At 38.8% G+C, this 21,758-nt stretch overlaps 1 protein-coding gene across 3 annotated transcripts in view; it reads right to left on the bottom strand.

The window, feature by feature from the left end:
• Positions 1 to 21,758, bottom strand: part of PLXDC2 (plexin domain containing 2) — a 266,176-nt gene that overhangs the window by 64,817 nt on the left and 179,601 nt on the right. For all 3 annotated transcript variants that reach the window (XM_014056257.2, XM_087712674.1, XM_087712673.1), the window contains exon 5: positions 4,575 to 4,697. In XM_014056257.2, coding sequence (XP_013911732.1) covers positions 4,575 to 4,697 — 123 coding nt within the window. The remainder of the gene's footprint in view (positions 1 to 4,574; positions 4,698 to 21,758) is intronic.

The raw sequence follows: 21,758 nt of genomic DNA, 5'->3' as shown, positions 1-21,758 counted from the left end.
ATTATACAGTTTGGATTTGAAATACTAACTACATTGAGTTATGTGACTAACAGTCTGTAAGTCCTAAAAATGTAAGATACCAAAGGTATCAAACTCTATTACTAAAGAATAATTGTCACTTGATTCATGCTTCCCTAGAAGTGCCCAGCTTGATGGTAACAGGAAGCTGATGTTGAAAATCAAATAGGCTGTACCTGGCTAATACCTGGAGGAGAGACTATAGGAAATCTCAGACTGGTTGGCTTGGCCGGAAAATCAGTAAAAGAATATATCTGGAAGATGATGATGGTACAACAAAATAACATGGGGGAATCTATTAGAGCTCAGTTTTCATTCAGCCAAATGTAATTTGCTTGGATTGCTTCTGAAATCTTGTTTTTTGGTCTGATTATAAAAATTGGAATCCAATAAAAATATGAAGAGCTGCAAGGTCCTTGTTTTTAGTGTGTTTATTTATTTCTTCAAGAAATGAGAAATATTATGTGGAGTGCAGTATATATGTAGATATAAATGGATATTGACTTAGTTTTTAATTATATTAGGATTGGTTGTTTTGTGATTTTATCTGTGGTTGCAAGTTTTGCAACTAATATTTTTAATTAATTCATTGATTTAATTTCTAGCTTGCACAATTTCAAAACAACTCTGTGGCTTCACGTTAAAATAATCAATATTATATAAAATCATAACCTATCTTGCAAGGTGTTAAGTATATCTCCTTTTGGAGACTAGAGTTGAGTAGCAGAAGGTAGCAAGGAATGTGCCGCTGAATAGTCACACTATCAATCACAGCCGCCAAAGTTAAAACAAGGATAACTTTACTTGCATTAACAAAAATAAAGTAAGCTAAACATTCTCCAAAACAAGCGATAAGTAGTCTTGAATTGTCTATGATACCACATGTTCAGGTTTACAGATGCTCAACTCATGATTCATCATGTAGACAGGTAACTAACATAGAGAGTAGCCACCATCCAATATACAGTATTCAACTCCAATAACAAGCACGGAGAACATACAGGAACAACCAGGAACAAACAGTAGTAGTTCCTACTCTCTCTTATGGCTGATTAAAGCAACAGCCTGTGCACACGCACACACTTCCAGCCCCTCTGCCTCTTCCCTCTTCCTGGATTCATTCAGACATTTGAAAATGCATAACCTGTGCATACGCACACACTCTTCCACTCTTTTAAAAGCACCTGAGTGAATCCAGGAAGAGGGAAGAGGCAGAGGGGCTGGAAGTGTGTGCATGTACACAGGCTGTAAGTTTTAAAAACGTCTGAGTGAATCCAGGAAGAGGGAAGAGGCAGAGGGGTTGGAAGAGTGTGTGCAAGGTGATCAGTAATGTTGAAGACCGGGGCAAGGACAAGCCATATTTCCTCTGTAAGTAGCTGTTTTATTGTTCTGTATACTTATTGTGTACTTGTTTTGTGTACCCAGTCACAGGACTGCCAAGCCACTCCCACTCAGTCACATGACCATCAAGTCACTCTCACAAAATAGGCCACAGCTACAGAATAGCTTCTAAAAAAATTTGAACCCTACCACTGGTATGTAACTATAGAATATGTATATAAATTATTTTATATACATATACTATATACCAGTGATGGCTAACCTTTTTCCTGTTCCGTGCCAAAAGTATGTGCGCAACACTCTTGTGTGCCAGCATCAATAATACAATGTGTGGCCACTGTGCATGCACGAACCCATCACTAATCTTTCCCCATGCGCATACGCATACCTACCACGCATGCTTCCTCCCCCCCATGTTTTGGACCAACTTTTGCCAGCACAAATGGCCTGCTTTTGCAGAGGCGGCAGCAGCTCTTTCTCCTGCCAGCCTTGCACTTCAGGCAGCGTCCATCTGTCCAGCCAGCCATGCCAGCCGGCAAGATCGCGGAGGAGCTAGCCACCCAGCCTGCTGCTGGCATGCCGTCCTTACAGAAATGCAGTCCGTCCCTCTCAGGGACTGCAAGCTGGCTTGTCCTGCAGGGCCAGTGAAGAAAGCAGCGTCCCAAGTAATGGCGCGATGGTTTGCAATCTCAGAGCAGCTTGAGCCGAGCTCGAGTGTGTCGTCACCACATGCACAGTACCACACCATGCACCCTAGTTTGCAATTTCAGCCCTGAAAATCCCTTAAATTTGCCATGCTGGACGCTGTCCAGAGTGAGGCTGGCAGGAGGAGGAGGAGCCGGTCGGTTGTGTCTGCCTCCCTCCCTGCCTCCCCATGCGCCCGAGCAGCCCTTTCATCTGCAGATATTGCTGCTGCTGCTGCTGCTATTCTGGGGCCTCGCTTCCCTCCCCCCCAAATCACTTCAGACTAAATCCAAATTGGGCAGAGGGGGGGGATTGATAAAGAAAAGCTGGCGGCCGTGCGCACAAGGATTCCTAATGCTTCCTTTTCTCTCTCTGGCATTCCTCCTGTGCAGTTCTGCTGCTCCAGAAGGGAAGCTGCAGCAGCAGAGGGAAAGGCGAGAGTGACTGGCCAGCTCGGGTGCTCAAGGGAGCAAGGCAGCACTTGCTGCCTAGGTGGCCAGCTGCCCCTTCCGCTGCTCATTCCCCTAGCCATGTTGGACTTTGAAGAGTTCAAGTGGCAGCTAAATGAAAACAAACATTGTGACAGTGTGGTTGGGGGCAAGAAAGTCCAACATGGCAAATCCAATGTGTCAGAAGAGGCAAGCTGGCTTTTTAGAGAGTTATCCTCACACGGCAGCAGCTGAGAGAGCCCGCCAGTATGGCCACCTCTCCTGCAATGGAATGGGAGGGAGAACTCCCAATCTTTTTTGACGGGAACATATGATTCATAGCGCTGGAATATTTCAGTTTGGATATGGCTTTGGCGCTCTCTTTTTGGCCTCCCCCCACCCCTTTGAGTGGGGCAAACTTGTTTGGGGAATGAAAATCCAGAGCAGCTCCCCACTTGAAGTCAAGACTGAGGTCTGATCTTCTCCCATTAGGAGAGAGCCAAAGCCATCCCCGTCTTTGGTGCAAGGAGGCTTCACAGGGAGGTCTGCTAGCACCAATACAAGAGTCACTCGTGCATGCCCGGGGGTAGAGTGAGGAAGCATCAAAAATGGGGCATGGGACAGCCATGCCACACCTCCTCACCTCCCCTGAATGTGCGCTCTCCTCCCTTCCCCCACACATGCACTTGCGACCTTCCCTTACTCACCACACATTCATACATGTCTCCTGCTGACACCAGACACTCAAAAATCAGCTGGCTGGAGGAAAACACAGGAATGCGCAGTGGATCTGAGCTAGGCGACTGCTTGCGTGTCAGCAAAAAGGGCTCCGCGTGCCACCTGTGGCACCTGTGCCATAGGTTTGCCATCACGGCTATATACTGTATGTGTATTGTGAATGTTTTATTGTTATGATTGTAATTCACAGGAAATCTCAGTGATCAAAGATTAACAAAATTATTTTGTTCTTTCTAGGCTAAAAGATAGATAAACCTATTATTTTTTTCAAAACTCAAGCTGTTAAATCAGCAATATTTCAAATGAATGTGAATGCTGTGACTACAATGCTTGTTCCTCTAACTTTAAATTTTACAAAAAACTATATCTCAGATTAACCAGAAGTTTACAGGAGTGGAAAAGCTGAAATGGGTTCAGAGGAAAGCAAGTAAGATGATGTAGGAAGTAAAAACCGAGCCTTATGAAATGAGCTGAGATGGTTAGCTTATAAAAGAGAAAACTAAAATGAGTTAGATAACCATCTAACAGTACCTAAATGTTAGTCAGAAGAACATGTTTTCCCTGTTTAAAACAAAGATCAATAGGTTAGAATTAAAAATCCAAATTTGAGGAGAAGTGTAAAGAAGGTGAGCATCCTATCTAGAAAGGTGGTAGATTCCTTTTTGCTGAAAATTTTGGCAGGATGGCAGCTGCCAAGAATACCTTACAGTAGTGGATTCTGATAAGTGAACAGTGAGCTGGGCTGAATGATTTACAACATTCTTTCCCAGTTTTATGTTTTGTAAATCTATAACAGAGTGGATGGCTTAATTAACTCAAATATGTATATTCTTTATATGGTTCCAGCAACAAAATTGGATTTTGTTTCTGCATCTTACAATTTTATGTCAGATATTGACCTTTGAGACCAGTAAATAAAGACAGGGTTATTCAAATATTATACAGTACTGACACTTCAATTATCTTTATGAATTTTATTAACCTCTGTGTTTTTACAATATGCCGCATGTGTCTATGTGACACAAAGAAAAAATGTTTTTACTTCATTAATGGATATTTATTATGAAGATGGTACTAAAAAGAAAATACCATAGATTTGCTTTTTTAACAATGCTAACGGAAATTTTATATAATAGCTAAAGTTCTTATAGCTTTTATGGATTATAATAATGGATAATACATGCCAAGAGACTCTACCAGCAAAATCTTAACTAAATTAAAGTCTTATATGCAGAGGAATAGCTAATTAAATGTACCACATTTTAAAGAGCTAAATATTATGATCAACCCATTGTGTAATTTCCTACAAAGGGAAACAAACAGCAGCCAAACTAAAAGTAATCTGACAAAAATATTCATGCTTACCATTATCAAAGTATCTTACAGTAGAATTTCTCGAAACGCTGGGGTCAAAATTGGCCATCAAGGGTGCAATATATTGTGTTGCTGTTAACATCTGATGCACAACTTCTCCTGTGTAAATAAACCCTGTAAAAAGGAAACAAATAGCAAAATCACATCAGTTGTCATTAAAAAGCTAATATGTACATGATACCCTTAATTAGATGCTGCCAAAGTGTCATAGAACTTGACCAAGAAAATTATTTTCAGTCTTTATGAATGAATCTGAGTTGCTAAAGAACATCAGAATTTCAGTGATGGATAAAATAAATATAAAAGCAAAAAGAAGGATAAATCTTGATAGAGAAAAATATCAACTTCAGGTTAGCAAAGTTTGTGAACATCATGAAAAGAGGGAAAAATGTAAACAATTACACAAAGGGTCTTCTGGATTCACAAGTTTGATTGCCTCTTCTTATGTGAAAACAACAATGCATGTTGTGGCTTTTTAAAGATTGCCACATTTACGTAGCACAACCTTTTGCAAACTATGCTAATGCACTGTCATGGATAAGGTGACCAGATTTTCAGATTGGTAAAGAGGGACACAATTGACGGGGGGGGGGAGGGGCTTGATTAAAATTTTTATATTTTGTCAAACATGACCCCAGGACACTGAAACCATCATAAATACAAATCTGTTGCCAAACATCAAAATTTTGATCACGTGACCATGAGGATGCGGCAACGGTCGCTAAGTGTGAAAATGGTCGCTAAGTGTGAAAATGGTCATCAGACACTTTTTTCAATGCCATTGTAACTTTGGTCACTAAATGAACTGTTTGAAAGTTAAGGCTAGCTTGCATTATAATGCCTTATGCTAGCTTACATTTTCAAGAGAGAGAAGCTAAACTCCTTGTTAGAATTGAAATAGAAATGAATAGAGTAGAGTAAAATAGAATAGAATAGTTTATTAGCCAAGTGTGATTGGACACACAAGGAATTTGTCTTTGGTGAATATGCTCTCAGTGTACATAAAGAAAAATAAAATAGTAAGATAGTGGGATCCTTGCTGCACCAAGCCTTCACTAATCCTCTCATTTTCATCAAAAACAGTAAAAATCAATCATGCTTTTTTATTTCTATTTATTATTTTGCTATGGCCACATATGAATATATATGCACATTCCAAACAGATTTTCTTACTAAACAGCCACCATTCTCATCCATAGGCCACTAAATGCATCACCAACCTTTTCTGTATTCTTTCATTTCCATCCATCCATTTTACTTATTTAACACAGAATAGATTAGGCTGTCAGCCTTAGTCATTCTTCTAACATGACAACAATTCTTATCAACAAGGACGGTATTGGCACATTTTAGCTAATGCAACCTAAACATAACCAAAGCCTATTTCACTTCAAGTATGCTAACTTTATTCTATGCAAGTTGCAATCTCTAATCTAAAGACCACTTTTCAAGCCAACATGCTGTTAACTACAATTTACTAACCAAACTGCTGATAATATTTATTCCCTTTTGAAAAGGGATCCAAATGGTTACCTCTGATCTTCTACTCCCCTCCCTAATAGAGGTTCAGTTCACCTTTTTAAAATCTTCACATAAGGAGCCTTTCTAAAATTTTGCAAGAATCTTGCCAGGAAAATATGGTCCTGTTTTTTTTTTTTTATGTTAGCTCTTGAGCCTCACACACCTGCGAAAGCAACGGATGCAGAATCAATGGGAGGAAGACTTTTCTCGGGAAGCGCACCCGGAAGCTGTCGCTGCAAAGTCAATCCCTACAGAACCGTCCTCTCTGCACTTTGACGATCTCCGCCGTGCAAAGGGGGACGTTCTGAGCGCTTTGGCGAAAGGGGTTGGCTGCCTCTCAGCCCTTCCCGGCCGGGGAGACCTCCCCCCACTTCCACTCCCCTCCTCCCGCCTCCTTGGAGCTACAAGCAAGCTAACTGGGAAGGATGGGGAAGAAGAATTCCCCTGCAGCCGCCGAGCCGGGAAAGAGGTGCTATGGCAGGGCTTCCGCAGTGCCCCCAAGGACCGCTGCACAAGGTCGGCAGCGGTGGCTGCTGCTGCTGCTCAGGGCCTTGGACGGGGAGGAGGAGGAGGAAGAAGAAGAAGCGGCGGCAGCTGCCGAGCTGGGAAAGGGGAGCTTTGGCAGGGCTTCCGCAGCGCCCCCAAGGACCGCTGTGTGAGGTCGGCGACGGTGGCTGCTGCTGCTGCTCAGGGCCTTGGACGGGGACGAGGAAGAAGAAGCGGCGGCGCGGTCCCCTGCAGCCACCGAGCCGGGAAAGCGGTGCTTTGGCAGGGCTTCCGCAGTGCCCCCAAGGACCACTGCGCAAGGTCGTCGGCGGCTGCGGCTGCTGCTCAGGGCCTTGGATGGGGAGGAGGAGGAAGAAGAGGAGGAGGAAACGGTGGCTGAGTGGAATCCTTTTGAGAGGGGACGGGCACGTCCTGGGAAGCGTTGGCACGGCCTCCGCCGGCCCTGAAGGAACAGGATGAGCAGCAAGTGGAGCCTTGTTTAAAAGCAACGACGGCCGTGGCCACTTGTTCGCTCCGCTGCTCTTGTGTGAAGATCTGAGGAGGCAGAGGGATGGGAGGGGCGCGAAGGAACCAGCGCGGCAGCGGCGGCGCTCGGAAGGTGCTGCCCCCGGAGCCCAAAGGTGGGTGGGCTGGCGGGCGGGTGCCTTTCTCGCAAACAGGGAAGGGGAGGAGGGCGGCGGCGACTGTTTCACTAACCCCGCACAGGTTACTAATTCCCACCAGTTACTCACCAGTGAAGCAGCAAAACAAAGCAAATGGCCGCGAAGGTGAAATGAAATGGAGACTCCTGCGACTCATGCGGCGTGCTAAGCGGACTCCAGCCAATCAGTGAGCTGGCTGGGATGGAAAACTTTAAGCACACAGCGTGCGTGCTTAAAGTTTTCCATCCCAGCCAGCTCACTGATTGGCTGGAGTCCAGGCCAATCAGTGAGCGGCAGGCTGGGCTGGCTTAGATTTTTAGAAATAGATAGCGGAACGAATGATTAAGCTAGCAGCAGCTGATGGGCGGGGGAGCGAGCGAGCCCCAAAATAAAGCGGGGTTTTTCTAGAACAGCCCGGGACGCGGGAAAAATTATGAAAAGGCGTGCCTGTCCCGCCAGATGTGGGACGTCTGGTCACCTTAGTCATGGATATATGTATTGCACAAGGATTCAGAACATTGAAACTGTAGGGAAAAATACATCCAATGAAGTACAGACTGGGATAATTACTTTAAACCTTAATTATTTCAGTAGCTATTCACAAACATATATAGCTTTTCCCCATGTAGATTTTCTGTTTTAAAAACTTTTAAAAAGTAAGGAATGTTTGTCACATTATATTTTAAGTGACTGTATCCTACCTGGGGAGTTCCTATTATTGGACTATCTCTCAATCATTCACTTTTTCTCTCATATTTAAATGCTGTTGAATTCAGTTAGAAACACCCGATTACAAAAAGGACAATTTTATATTGCAATTTCCCAATCCGATGCTATTATTTTGATTCATGTCAGATTGTGTAATTTCTTTCTAAAGCAACCACATTCAATGGATACTTTCCAGATGAGTTGGACTGTAATTCACATTATTCCCAAATGATGCAATTTATAGGCAATCCTGCAAACTGTATCCACTAGGCAACAGGCAAACTATAATTTCATCTTTAAATTATATTCCTTAGTAAATATCAATGGATGATTTTAACCTTTTTCTTGAAGAGAGAAAAATAATTACAAATTCATCATTGTTCCAATGACAACTCCAATCAATAAAAGCTAGAAAGCAACAAGATTAATCAGATTTAAATGAATACATATTTATTTAATCTATTTGTATGTCACCTCAATTACGAAAGCAACTGTAGAATTTTACTTGATGTATTGAACATTTTATCATTCCCACTTACACACTGAATCAACCACAAATGTCAGCTAAGCAGATTCTTGAATATATTTCCACAGACATTTGGCAAAAACTAGTTTACATTGTCTAAGATCCAGTTTTCCAATAGTTTTTGCTCTTAGTTGATGCTATAGGAGCCTATAAAAGTGTTTCAAACCTACAGTTCCTAAAGTATTTAATCTTCTTTTTTGAAAGGCCCTTGAAGCTTCTGAAATCTTCCTCATCTTCAGATGCATTGGACATCAACTCTCATAATCCCAAATTAGCAAGTGCTAGCTGTGAATTATAGGAGTTGAAATTCAACATTCTAAAAAGAAGTACCTTAGAGAAAGCTGATCTATAGCTCAAAACACAGACACTATGTTCTAAACTATTAGAATAAATTATTGTAATTACTAAGTTACCAAAGGAGATTAAAATTGCAATATAGTTTAGAGCAGTGATCCCCAACCCCCGGTCCACGGACCGGTGCCGGGCCGTGGAGTACCTGGCACCGGGCCGCGCAGCGGCCGGGGGCCATGATCGCTGCAGTGGCCGGGGGCCATAGTTTCTTTCTGTATGCAAATTAGGGCTAACTGGCACAAGGGGTGTTACTGGACCGCTGGTGGCACTCTGACGTCACCAGCGGCCCACCGCCCCCCTGTGTCCAGCACCGCCCTTCTCATTCCTTTTCAGTGCTTCAGCGCTGGCCGATTCCTGAAAAAAACCTAAGAGCGCCTGCGCAGCTACGTAGGGCTAGCGTAGACAGCGCTAGTAGCGTAGCCTTGCATAGGCGCAGTTTGTGCTACGCTATCTACGCTAGCCATACTGAACTGCGCCTGCGCAAGGCTACGCTACTAGCGCTGGTCATCGACGTATTCCACCGAAACCGCGAACAACGCCCCCCCACCCCTGCGCGTGCTCAGCGGGCCACTGTAAAATTATCAAAGGCTGACTGGTCCGCGGCGATAAAAAGGTTGGGGACCACTGGTTTAGAGAATAAGACCAGGACATTTAAAAGCAAATATAGAAATGATTTGTGCAGCTGCTGACATAAGTGCTTCTGTTATAAATAAATATTCCATGACTTAAATATATGTCTCTCAGTGAACTTAGTAATATGGATGGCACACTCAAATAATAAAGTGTGTTATTTATATTTTATAACAGCACTCAGTGGTACTGTGTGTCAAAAGATGGCTATCCCAAATATGAAAATTCTATTTATGAAATGGCACAGGTATTTAGGAAATCCTAATGGATGCTTTCAAACTGTGAGAACTTTTTACGGTAAATTGATTTTTGCTCAAATCTTTATCATTTCCTCTTTCCCAGTTTTAGATGCCATGTGTTATTAATTCAGTTTTTCCTTTTTTATATTGATATCCATACAGTGATGTAGATTCCAATTCACCAAAAAAAAAAAAAAATGCAAGGAAGAGGTAAGGTAATTCTCCCTCAGCTTTAAGATTTTTGGCACCAATTTACTCACATTGTATAATATCTGCCATTTTAATACTTGTTCCCCCATTAAAATTATCTTCACTTTAAGTGTATGCCTACTACAATATATTTATAGCTGTTACAATCACTAGAATTGCATCTACCAATATATCATAATAAATACCGTACATTAAACTCTCCCCCTCAACATTGTGCCTTGAAATGTAAAATCCATTTGATTTATTCCAAGCTTTATAGATTCCTGAGCACAGGTTGAAGAAACCTGAATAGGGGATGACTACTGTTTATTATTTCTGTATTAGTCTATAGTCCAATCACATAAGCCTAAGAATGAAATATTATAAAATATATTGTACTAGGCACACTTAAAATGAGGGCAATTTTAATAGGGGAACAAGCATCAAAATGGCAAGTGTGATCCAACATGAGCAAAATGGTAACTATTTCCTAACTATTCATACAAACAAACGAAATCAGAGCTGACAGTGACTGATGAGTAAAGAGATCTTGAAATAATTGTAAAGAGTTTCGTCAAGGTATTGGTACAATGTAAATCTGCTGTAAAAAGGTTCAACAGAATGCTAGGGATAATAAGAAAATTATTGAAAATAGAGATATCAACATCATAATGCCTTTATATAAATCAGTGGTGTGAAATGCAAGTAGAAGGTTGTGTGCAGTTCTCGTTGTACTTCGAAATGGATGTGGAAAATTAGAGATGGTTCAGAGAAGCCAACTAAGGTAAGTAAGCAGCTGAAGCAGATTCTCTAAGAGGAAAGGTTGTGACATTTGGGGCTTTTTAGAGAAGAAGCAAATGAGAAGGAATTGGAACGAAGTTATAACATTATGTATGGTAAAGAAAAAGAGAAGCTATTTTTCCTTTCCCAAATATTCAGAAGTCATCTAATGAAATTTATTTATTTATTTATTTTATTTTATTTACTTTGTCAAACATGTATGAGATAAGTATAAACATGGACATGAACACAGGAAATGGGTATGGATAGATGGGGACAGTAGGACGGAAACAGTAGGCATGCTGCTGCGCTTATGCCCGCCCCCTTATAAGACCTCTTAGGAATGGGGTGAGGTACACAGTAGCCAGTTTAAGCTTAAGGTTATGGGGGTTTGAGGATGTAACAACAGAGTCAAGTAATGCATTCCAGGCATTGACCATTCTGTTGCTGAAGTCGTATTTTCTGCAATTGAGTTTGGAGTGGTTAGCCTTGAGTTTGTATCTATTGTTTGCCCGTGTATTATTGAGGTTGAAGCTGAAGTAGTCACTGACAGGTAGGATGTTGTAGCAGACAATTTTGTGTACTACGCTTACAGTAGGTCAGACTGTAGTTGGCATAGTTCTCCAAGCTCAAAATTTCCAGCCTGGTGACATAAGGTATTCTATTGTGAGCAGAGCAGTGGGGTACTCTTCTTGTGAAATACCTCTGGACTCACTCAATTGTATTAATGTCTGATATACAGTGTGGATTCCAGGCAGATGAGCTGTATTCGAAAATTGGTCTAACAAAGACCAATTGTATGTTCTAGTTTGCAGTACAATGTTACCGGAGAAGAAGCTTCACAAAATTAGGTTAACAACTCTTCATGCTTTTTTGGCAATTTGGTTGTTATAGTGAGCTCTGGTGCTTAGACCGTTCGAGATGAGTACTCCTAGGTCCTTGACAGAGTGAGGGTTGTCTATGAGGTCATATCCGCCCAGTTTGTATTTGGTGTTCTGATTTTTGTTGCCAATGTGTAAGACAGATTGTTGGTTGAGATTTGGAGTTGCCAATTGTTCAACCATTCTGACAAATAGTCAAGATTGCTTTGTAGGGCAACAGTATTGTCGGTGGTGTTAAATAGCATTAATAGTTTTAATAGTTTATACAACACACAATTTAAATCTGGGATTCATTACTGCTAGAGGCCTATGGAACTACCACTAGATTTGATGCTGGCTACCAACTCAACTGACTTAAAAAAAGTGTTGGTACAATTCACTGAAGTCATGACGATCAATGACTATTAGCCTTGATAGCAATGTGACTGCATCTGAAGACATCTGCTAGGAGGCTAGAATAGTTAGCTGGCTACTATGAGAACAGACTGTTGGACTAGATGGGGAAGGGGTCTGTCTAATCTAGCAGGGCATTGCTTATGTTCTGACATGTAATATTCAGGAATAGACTTTCAGTTCCATTACTGATCCCTGCTCTTTCAGAAACTGCCATTTTTGCGTCCTACCTTTCAATCTTCAGCTACCAATCAGGAGCAAAAAAGAAAAAAGAGACAATTTATATTATTGCTGTATTTAGTAACTAGGAATCATATAAATAAACATCACATCACCAATAGACCCAGAACAATTTTCTTCCCAACTTTCCCTTAGCAATAATTGAATTTACATATGGACTGAAAATCTGCACATATTTTACTTGTATAGCGGTTTTGCATCTATATAAGGCATACTTTGGTGAAGCAGCTTAACCTCAGAGTGGTATTTCTCAAGACTACAGAGAAAGATCAGGCTGTTTGTCAAAGAAGAGCTCATTTTTTATAACTGAGACAGTGCATGGTGAAACCATATGTTAAAAGCTTAGTGATACAGGAAGTGCTTACTAAGCTAAAAATATAACTGTCTACCAGCAATGATTACACAAGGAATAGTTTTGTCTGATAAACACTTCCAATGAGCACAGATTACTATGCTATTTGAGCATGCCCGTCAATGTGACTTTATGGGACAGATTATTATGCTGAAAGTCAACATTTGTAAAGAGTCCTTTTTAAAAGATAAAATTTTAGGTAAACTCTTCTTCTTGCCTAGAGGGTTCAAAGACAACAATATTGCTTATGTAATCATATAATATCACACTGACATGTTGAAAATGCAGAGATCAGCACAACAGGGTATAAGATATTTACTCCCACTTGCTGAGGCCTTTAAAATGTGTAAGCTTTCCAGTTTTTATTTAAGCCAGACAAGTATCATGGCTGCTCTACTATTCATTCCCCCTCCTGAAATAAATTCCAGTGAAATTGAAGATGAAAAAAATATAATAGAATAATATGCCATGATATGGCATATCAGTATGTGACATATTTGCTATACTCCTGGAAATTCTGATCAATATTATGCCACATAGCAGGGTTTAGTATAATCTTTAATATTCTAAAATCAGAGTAACTTTTATATATATATTACAGTTGTAATAGTAATGATCATCACCACTATCATCCTCATTCTATCCACAACCTGGCTTCAATTTGAGTATCTAAATTTTGTTGGCTACTTCCTACCTTAAAGGCGGACATTTGGTCTTTAGACAGAGTCCTCTCTAACCCATTCCTGCTCATTTCTTGTATCTTTACTACAAGCCTATTTTTCCCCAGGTTGCAACGAAAATTAAAATTCTATGACCAGTGAATAGAGACAAGATCCTCTTTGGTGTATCATCCCACATCTAGAGAACACACTACAAATAACTTCCCCTCAGCCCATTCTATTTTTTCAGCATTTTGCATAATTTTCCTCATACTGATCAACATGTTTTACAGTCTATTTTAACTGCTGGTTTGAGTCAGTTCATGTGCACAAAAACCTATACTGAACATCAGAACAAACACATTTACAAGACCCTGCTGATTTTTTTTAGGCCATATGATTCCTGCAGAATAGCAGCTGCAGTAGCTAGTTTTCGCCAATGCCTGTGAAAGTAATGATACCGTTTAAAGTAAATTAAATGCAAATTTTGGTGATTATAACCAACTCATTACATTTAAGTTTCAACCCTCAATTTTTTGGGTGGGAGGTAAATCTGCTTCCAAAAAGATAAGATTCCACACTAAATAGGGTGTGGTGCATAACCCATGTAATTTAGTGTTGGCTCTTATGCCATGTGATAATCCATGATGAAGACACCTACACAGTGTCTATAGCCATAGAAAAAGGGATAAATTATATTAGAGGATATTCCCCCCCAAATAACTGCATCAAATGCATCATAAAGGAAAAAAAATAAAATAATTGTAGGATTTTTTTCCTTATATTTTTGCACAATATTGATTAAGAGAATCTTGGAAGGAAGGGATTACTGGGTAATATTCACTAACTATAATATTTCTATTCTACACTACCAATAAAATTTCACAAATATGGAGTGATAATAAAAGCATAAAAGTACTTTAAACATTACTGGTTTTTTTTAAAAGACAGTAATAGAAAATCAGAAATGCAGTCAGTTATATTTTGATTGCTAGATTGGTATTTACCAAAGATACCTACAATAATTTAGAACTATGCAAATCCTGGAATGAAACAGCATTCTGAATCTTCAGCCTGTAGATGTAACACAGCTACTCTGATCTTTATATACATATGTGCTTGTGTGTGTGTGTCCGTGCGCGCGCACACACACACACACATATACACATGTACACATATATACATATATACGTACGTACGTACGTACGTATGTACGTACATACGTACATACATACATACATATCCAGAAGAACTTGGCAGCCATAATGTGTTTTCAAACAGTTGCTTTACAGTTCTTCTGTGTCTCATCAAATAATTTGCACAGACTTATTTAATATCTTCTAAAGAAATTTCTTAAACATCAAGAAGTTTTTCCTTTCAGATGTTCTTTAGATCCAAGAATTCCCATCAATGGCCACACTGGCTAAGGATTTTTCAAATTGAAATAAAAACACTGGAATGTATCCATGTATGGAAAAAATGTTTAAAATTGAAATGAAAACTTCAATTTCCATATTTTGACCCAAACTAATAATTATACTATTTTACAATACTGTTGGGAGAAAAAAGTTTAGGACTTTCATTTCCAGAGTCTTTGAGATCAGCTATGAAGGTTAATGACTCTTCTATTTTATTTCATTGACTAATATACAAATTTAGCTAGGACTGAATGGGGATCAAGAATAAGTATAACTAAGATCACGTGAAGTGTTAATACCATTTATAATGCATTGGTAAAGGCACACTTGGACTACTGCATTCAGTTTTGGTCGTCATGATGTAGAAAAGATGTGGAGACTCTAGAAAGAGTGCAGAGAAGAGCAACAAAGATGATTAGGGAACTGGAGGCTAAAACATATGAAGAACGATTACAGGAACTGGGTATGTCTAGTTTAATGAAAAGAAGGACATGATAGCAGTCTTCCAATATCTCAGGGGTTGCCACAAAGAAGAGAGACTCAAACTATTTTCCAAGGCACCTGAGGGTAGAACAAGAAGCAGTAGGTAGAAACTAATCAAGGAGAGAAGCAACTTAGAACTGAGGAGAAATTTCCTGACAGTTAGAACAATTAGACAGTTAGAACAATTAATAAGTGGAATAACTTGCTTCCAGAAATTGTGAATGCTCCAACACTGGAAGTTTTTAACAAGTGTAAGCATTTGTCTGAAGAGGTGTAGGGTTTCTTGCCTAGGCAGGGGGTTGGACTAGAAGACCTCCAAGATTCCTTCCAACTCTCTTATTCTGTTCTATAGATAGACTTTTCAATGTCTATATATAAAAAGGCATCAAAGTTTCCAGACCACTGAAAACAATGCTATGGCAATTATCCTGGATAGTCCCCAAAGAGATAAAGATTCTCCTCGCACATATTTGCTAGTCGTTCCCAACTAGGGGGCAGTGTTCATCTCCATTTCAAAACCGAAGAGCCAGCATTGTCTGAAGATGTCTCCATGGTCATGTGGCTGGCATGACTAAACACTGAAGGTGAACAGAATGCTGTTACCTTCCCACCAAAGGTGGTCCCTATTTTTTTACTTGCATTTTTACATGCTTTCGAGCTGCTAGGTTGGCAGTTGTTACATGGCACTAGGGATTTGAACCACCAAACTGCTGACCTTTCTGATCAACAAGCTCAGCGTCTTAGCCACTGAGCCACCCCAAAGAACTGGTCCTTAAAACAACACCAGAATAGAGGTGGAAAGTGGTGCATTAGGTGATCATTAAGGAAACAATTTGGCAGGAGCAGATGATGTATCCAATTCCACCCATCCTTATGTTTTTCCCCCCTAAATTTCTTTTTGGGGAAATCAGTTGATATACAATTTAGTTGTGGTTCCATCTGTTTTATTTTCTCCCTCTTGTTTCCAGAAAAAAAAAAACAGCAACAAAAACCAAGCTTCTAAGAACAATCCCAACAATTTCTCTTTTATATTGGGATATTATTTCTTCAACTATATCACACAATTCTTACTTAGATGCTACAGACACTCTTCCCCCCTCTCTCTTCAAACTTTCCCATTCTGGTGCTCTCTAAATGGTTTGACAGTACAACTCCAATGAAGAAAGAGGCCTTCTCTGCTATCTCCCTCATCCTATCAAACATCTCATCCCAGAGATGAGGTAAGCTCCCATTCTTCTGGTTTTCTGTAAGAATCTCAAGATCTAGTTCTAGTAATTAGCATGGGGTTCTAAGAGTGTTATGCATTCTATGAGATGGCTGATTTATTGAGGCCACTCCTTGTAGTTTTGTGAGTGTTTCAGCTTTGATTAACTTAGATTTTAAAAAAAATTAACTTTGATTTTAAACTTGTAAATTTTAGCCTTGTTTTCATTTTGCTTTTAACTGTGTTTTTAATAATGAATTGTATTATTTATTATTTTGTCTGTAAACTCCTCAGTGTTACTTATATAGGTTATATGGGTGATGTATAAATTCAATAGTTAACTAGCCAACTAAATCTATCTATTGATCAATCTAGTCATTCACCCATCCATCCTTAGGATTTGCAGTCAGCTTGATTTGTGCAATGATATATACATATCATATAGTTAAAAGTAGGAAAAAAACAAAGCAATAAAGCTTGGACCTCAATAAGCTTACTTTTTTTTCAAAGTTTGACTAAGACTATAGTATAGGAATGCGTAAATGCATAAAACTCACTTAAAATTAACTAATGTTTTATTAAACGAACATCAAGGCTCAGTTTTCTTTGGAACTGCTAAATATTATGGAAACAGACAATTAGATCAGCTCAATTGTCTCTATTAAAACTTCCAAAATGCAGGTTTCATGACATAAATAATTCAGTCTAATTAAGTGGACCCCCCCAGTTAACTGCAATACTGGCTTGATAAATGAAACTCTAACATAACTTGTAACATCTAGTTTAGCAGGTAGCAGCTCCTGGGATGTATTACCATCCTCAAACTTTCTTTCAGTATTGCTTTGATGGCACAAATTTTCTCACAAAGTTTAACATTCTACTTTACTGAAGCTGATAAGTTAGATAAATTAGTTTGCCAGATGGAGTGGTGCTGAGGAATTTATTACAAATCAATTGCAAACGGTCTTCCATTAACAGGCAGGGATTCATTTGCTCTAAGTCTTAGCTTCCTTAACTCATTGTTGCCTTTTACCTTCAATAATCTTTTCTTTCTCCCTCCAAGAGCTTAAATGGCTCTGTATTTGCCGAGCATGTTGCTTTTCTAACAAAGGCAGATCACAGAACAACTCAGCCAAATAGTCTGATATGAAGAACAACTACTAGAAAAGGGAAATAAAATGTACTGAGAATTTTGCCACATATTTTCATTAGAGAAAGACGATTTGCTATCATTTGGTTTAAGTACCACTACAAGACCAGCGAGCCCATTTAAAAACAAATATATTCCCATTTACTCCTTCCTCCATCTAGACTCCACAAAATTGGTACCTACAAATATACTTAGTATTTATATTACATTATTGGTGTGATTATTATTGTTTGTTGCACCAGCAAAGAATGTTAATCTGAGTTCCATTCCTACCATAGGCCTGAAATTTTTATTCAATAATGTATCTCTGGAGATTTGCAAATGTCTTTATAATTTAATCAAGATTAACGTTGGGAAAGAAAAAGATAGCAATGATTCCACATCCTAAAGACAATCTTACATTGTTTAGTTAAGAAAATAAGAAGTTTGGTATTGTACTTGAGTTTGGGAGAGAGATGAAAAAACAATCTCCTACAGCTTTTTATACTGCCTTGGTCCCAAACAATTTAGAGATTTCTTTTGCTTGGCTAGTTCTAGTTCTCCATTTTTAAATTGTCATGCTAGGCAAACAATGCTCACATTTGCAACATCAATGTACAGCAAACACTTGTGAAATTGAGTTTGGGTAAAGATGCTAGCTGGCTGAGAAGAGGTTAGGGGAAAGGCTTGATATGATTCTCTTCACAATCTTTTAAAATAAAATGTCAGGATTTAGCCTGTTATATAACCTATGATTCAGATGTATAGGTCTTACAAGCTTTCTCTTTATCAAACAACTTTCATATGCAGTCACTTTTTTTTGACATTTTTGTGATGGGTTTAGTGGCCAGTTTATCAATCCCTTGACGCTTTGAATACATATCAGTGTCAGATCTTTAGTCTAGACTAATTTATTAAGGAAATGGCATCTACGTGGCCAAATATTGAGAAAGAAAGCATGACAGAATTTGTTTAAGAATAATTTATAACTATAACTTGGAAATATCACTATGTACTGCATATGTTCAGACTCCTGTATGTGCCAACTTGAAGGCAATTCTAGGTCTTAAATTTGGCACACATATATGGCAGACATGTTAATCTCCCTTCAATGATACTCAGAGGCATACACACAAATTCCCAGAGACTCTATAGAAACAAAAATATTAAATATTCATATAACACATTCATTCAATATTTAATTTTCTTCAATTCTATCGTGCCCAATTGTTGGAGATTGCTTGGACAATTTTCTGTTTTCTAGGCAAGGTTTTTAGAAGTGGTTTGGCATTTCCTCCTTCACAGGGTTGCAAGAAAGTGATTGGTGACCAAAATCCAAGGCTTTGTGCCCAAGGCAGAACTAAAACTCATGGTCTTCCGGTTCTAGCTTGATTCCTTAATCATGACACCACCCACATTCAATATTGCTATATTCAATAATATATGCTATGCAAAAGCATTTGAAAAAGTATATATTTAATTCTTCAAGTAAGCCTTCAAATTAATGGGAAAATGTAGATTAATTTTAAAAAATATTCAAGGAACAGGAATATAGAAGTCCCAGCAGTATTTTATGGCACCAACCACCAAGTGACCCCTCCATCCTTTCAATGCCAATTTGTGGTTTATATAATCAGATGGTACATTACAAACAGTGGGAAAGTTTCTGTGTTTCCTCCAAGTGAGTGCTATGAAATTACAGGGTACATGTAAGCTTGTTTCCACTTCCCCACCTAAAGGGCAGGTTGCAATGTAGTTATGGCTAGAATTAACAAAAGGTAATTTATGAGATGCAGCTATATCGCATTTGCCACAAAACCCCATTTGCTTTCCATGCAAAGAAAACACTGATTTCCATGAAGTAGCAGAGAACTTTCCTAGACAGAGGCCCTACTGTAAGTGCTGCCAATTTTAAAGCAGGGACTCTTACTTATGTGTTGTAAAAAGCCTATTTAGGTTAAGGACATATATTTATTTTATTATTTTTATTACTTGCCCCTTAAATACAGAAGAACTCTGAGTGGTTTACATTTCTTCCTTTTCGTAAGAATATTAAAACAACAAAACAACCTCACAAAAGAAAAATTCCCAAGAAAAAGAAAATTATAAAGAAAATTATAGTCCCTGGGGAACAATTACGATCAATAGTTGTAGCTGTTGGATTCTGTGTGGGTCCTCCCTAATGCTATTAATTCCTGGCTGCTTTTTGGTTTAGGATTTTCTTGCATTTTTTTTTTAAAAAATCTTTATATAGTTATTCTATTGTATTCTGGTCTTTAAGCTTGTCTTGAACCATACTTTGGATTGATTTTAAAAAAATCAAAGTTGCTGAAAATGATAAATGAAGGTAATTGCTGATAGAAACTGGATTTTTCTGCTGCAATTCAAGGCAGCATTGTTATAAAATATAGGTTAACTCTGTTAAGCTTTAAGTTAAATTAAAATATAAATTATATTGCCCTTTATTTCTACTAATACTCCATTTACTAAAGCATTTTTTTTAATTCTTCAAAAACATGAGCCTTGGTGGTGCAGTGGTTAAAGTGCAGTACTGAAGGTTACTTCTGCTCCTGTAATTTGGCAGATCAAATTTCACCAGGCTCAACATTGACTCAGCCTTCTATCCTTTTGAGGTGGGTAAAATGAGGACCCAGAATGTTGGGGGCAATATGCTGACTCTATAAACTGCTTAGAGAGGGCTGTAAAAGCACTATGAAGCAGTATATAAGTCTAAGTGCTATGGTATGCTATGACTATTTATTGTTTAAAATGTATACTGTATAACATTTAAAAAATTCTTATTGTTTATTTCTTTAGATTGTATGGGTGCCAAAAGGTTTATTCATTCATTAAACACATGAATATTGTTTCTTTTGTTCTAGCCCCAACTATGAATTTATGAACTATACCAGTGATGGTGAACCTTTTCAGCAAGAGTGCCAAAAAGGTTACGCAGAAAGATAGTGTGTGCGCTTGTCAGGGCTGTGCTCTGGAAAAGTCGAACTTCCGACAATCAGCTGGCTGGTGTGCATGCGCACACCAGTTTTCAGTGCTGCAGCAGTGGAAGGACAGCTGATCATCATGTGTACATATGTGCCAGAAACCCAGAAGACAAACAAACAAGGTGTGCATGCCAGGCAACATGGCTTTGAATGCCATATGTTTGCCATCACAGAACTATATTATTCTGAAGTCTAAATATTTGTTTTTAATAACTAATCCTTTCTCTATGTTATGGCTGTATTTGAGATCAATGATCATCAATTTTAGATGAGTTCTTTAATGTGATGGTCAAGCCATCACCATTATAACTTTTCTGTGACATAAAATGGATTGATTGATAATGTACTGACTTTTCATTTTGAATACACATAAACAAAGATCCATTCAATGTGTTGTAATTAAAGTTTGTTTCATAATTTATTTTTCGCGCCATAAGATGCTCCTGACCATAAGATACACCTAGGTTTAGAGGACAAAAACAAGAAAAAAAATTTGCCTCTGGCTCCCAGCATCCATCCAGTATTCATCTGGCTAGCATATTTGCAGCAAACAGCCAACAGCCTGCTTCCTCTGCATCTGCTGGAATCTTTGCCTCAGAGCAGCTATTCGACGGTTGGATCGGCCTCCGGGAATACTGCTGATCAGCTGTTGCAGGCGGTGGGGATCGCTGCTGCTGTTCGCCGCTGCCTGTCAGCCATATTCGCTCAAAAAGACACACAGACATTTCCATCCACTTTTGGGAGGAAAAAAAGTGTGTCTTATAGAGCGAAAAATACGGTATTTTCCTTGTTTACATTTTTAACACACTCCTTCAATAGCAATATCTACCTCCTTCATAACAAAGAGTTATCTCTTTCATTCTTCTCTTCTCTTGCTCTTTACAATCACCTGATGGCATCTATAAACCAGAATCCAGCAGTATATATATTTTTTGTCAGTCATCTTTATGCCTTCATTCTCTTTTTTGTTCTTCTGTACCAATCCTACTATTTTTTTCTGTTCTCAGCTAATCTTCCTTTTTTTCAGCTCCCATATGCAACTGTATTAATCCTTAGGGTGGAACTGTTGGCTCAAGGAATTGGGATAAACCTATACCAGATATGCAGTTACAGACTGTTGTTTGGATTGTCTCATAATGTTTACATTATTTTCCGTAAAAGAATATAGGAGGATATATTAAAATAATTTTGTTTACCCATTTGGTGCTATTTTTTGTATTTTTCAAGCATTTTTAATAAAGTATTGTTACATTATATTGTCATGGACTAGTTTTATCTGTCAGTTAAGTATACTTAAGACATTAAAAAATAACAAAATAACT

Source organism: Thamnophis sirtalis, unplaced genomic scaffold, assembly GCF_051295495.1.
Source record: "Thamnophis sirtalis isolate CommonGarterSnake01/CBP01778 unplaced genomic scaffold, rThaSir2_p1.2 scaffold_4, whole genome shotgun sequence".
Taxonomy (NCBI): Eukaryota; Metazoa; Chordata; class Lepidosauria; order Squamata; family Natricidae; genus Thamnophis; species Thamnophis sirtalis.
Note: the sequence above shows the minus strand (reverse complement) of the source record. Positions and strands in the feature narration are given on the sequence as shown.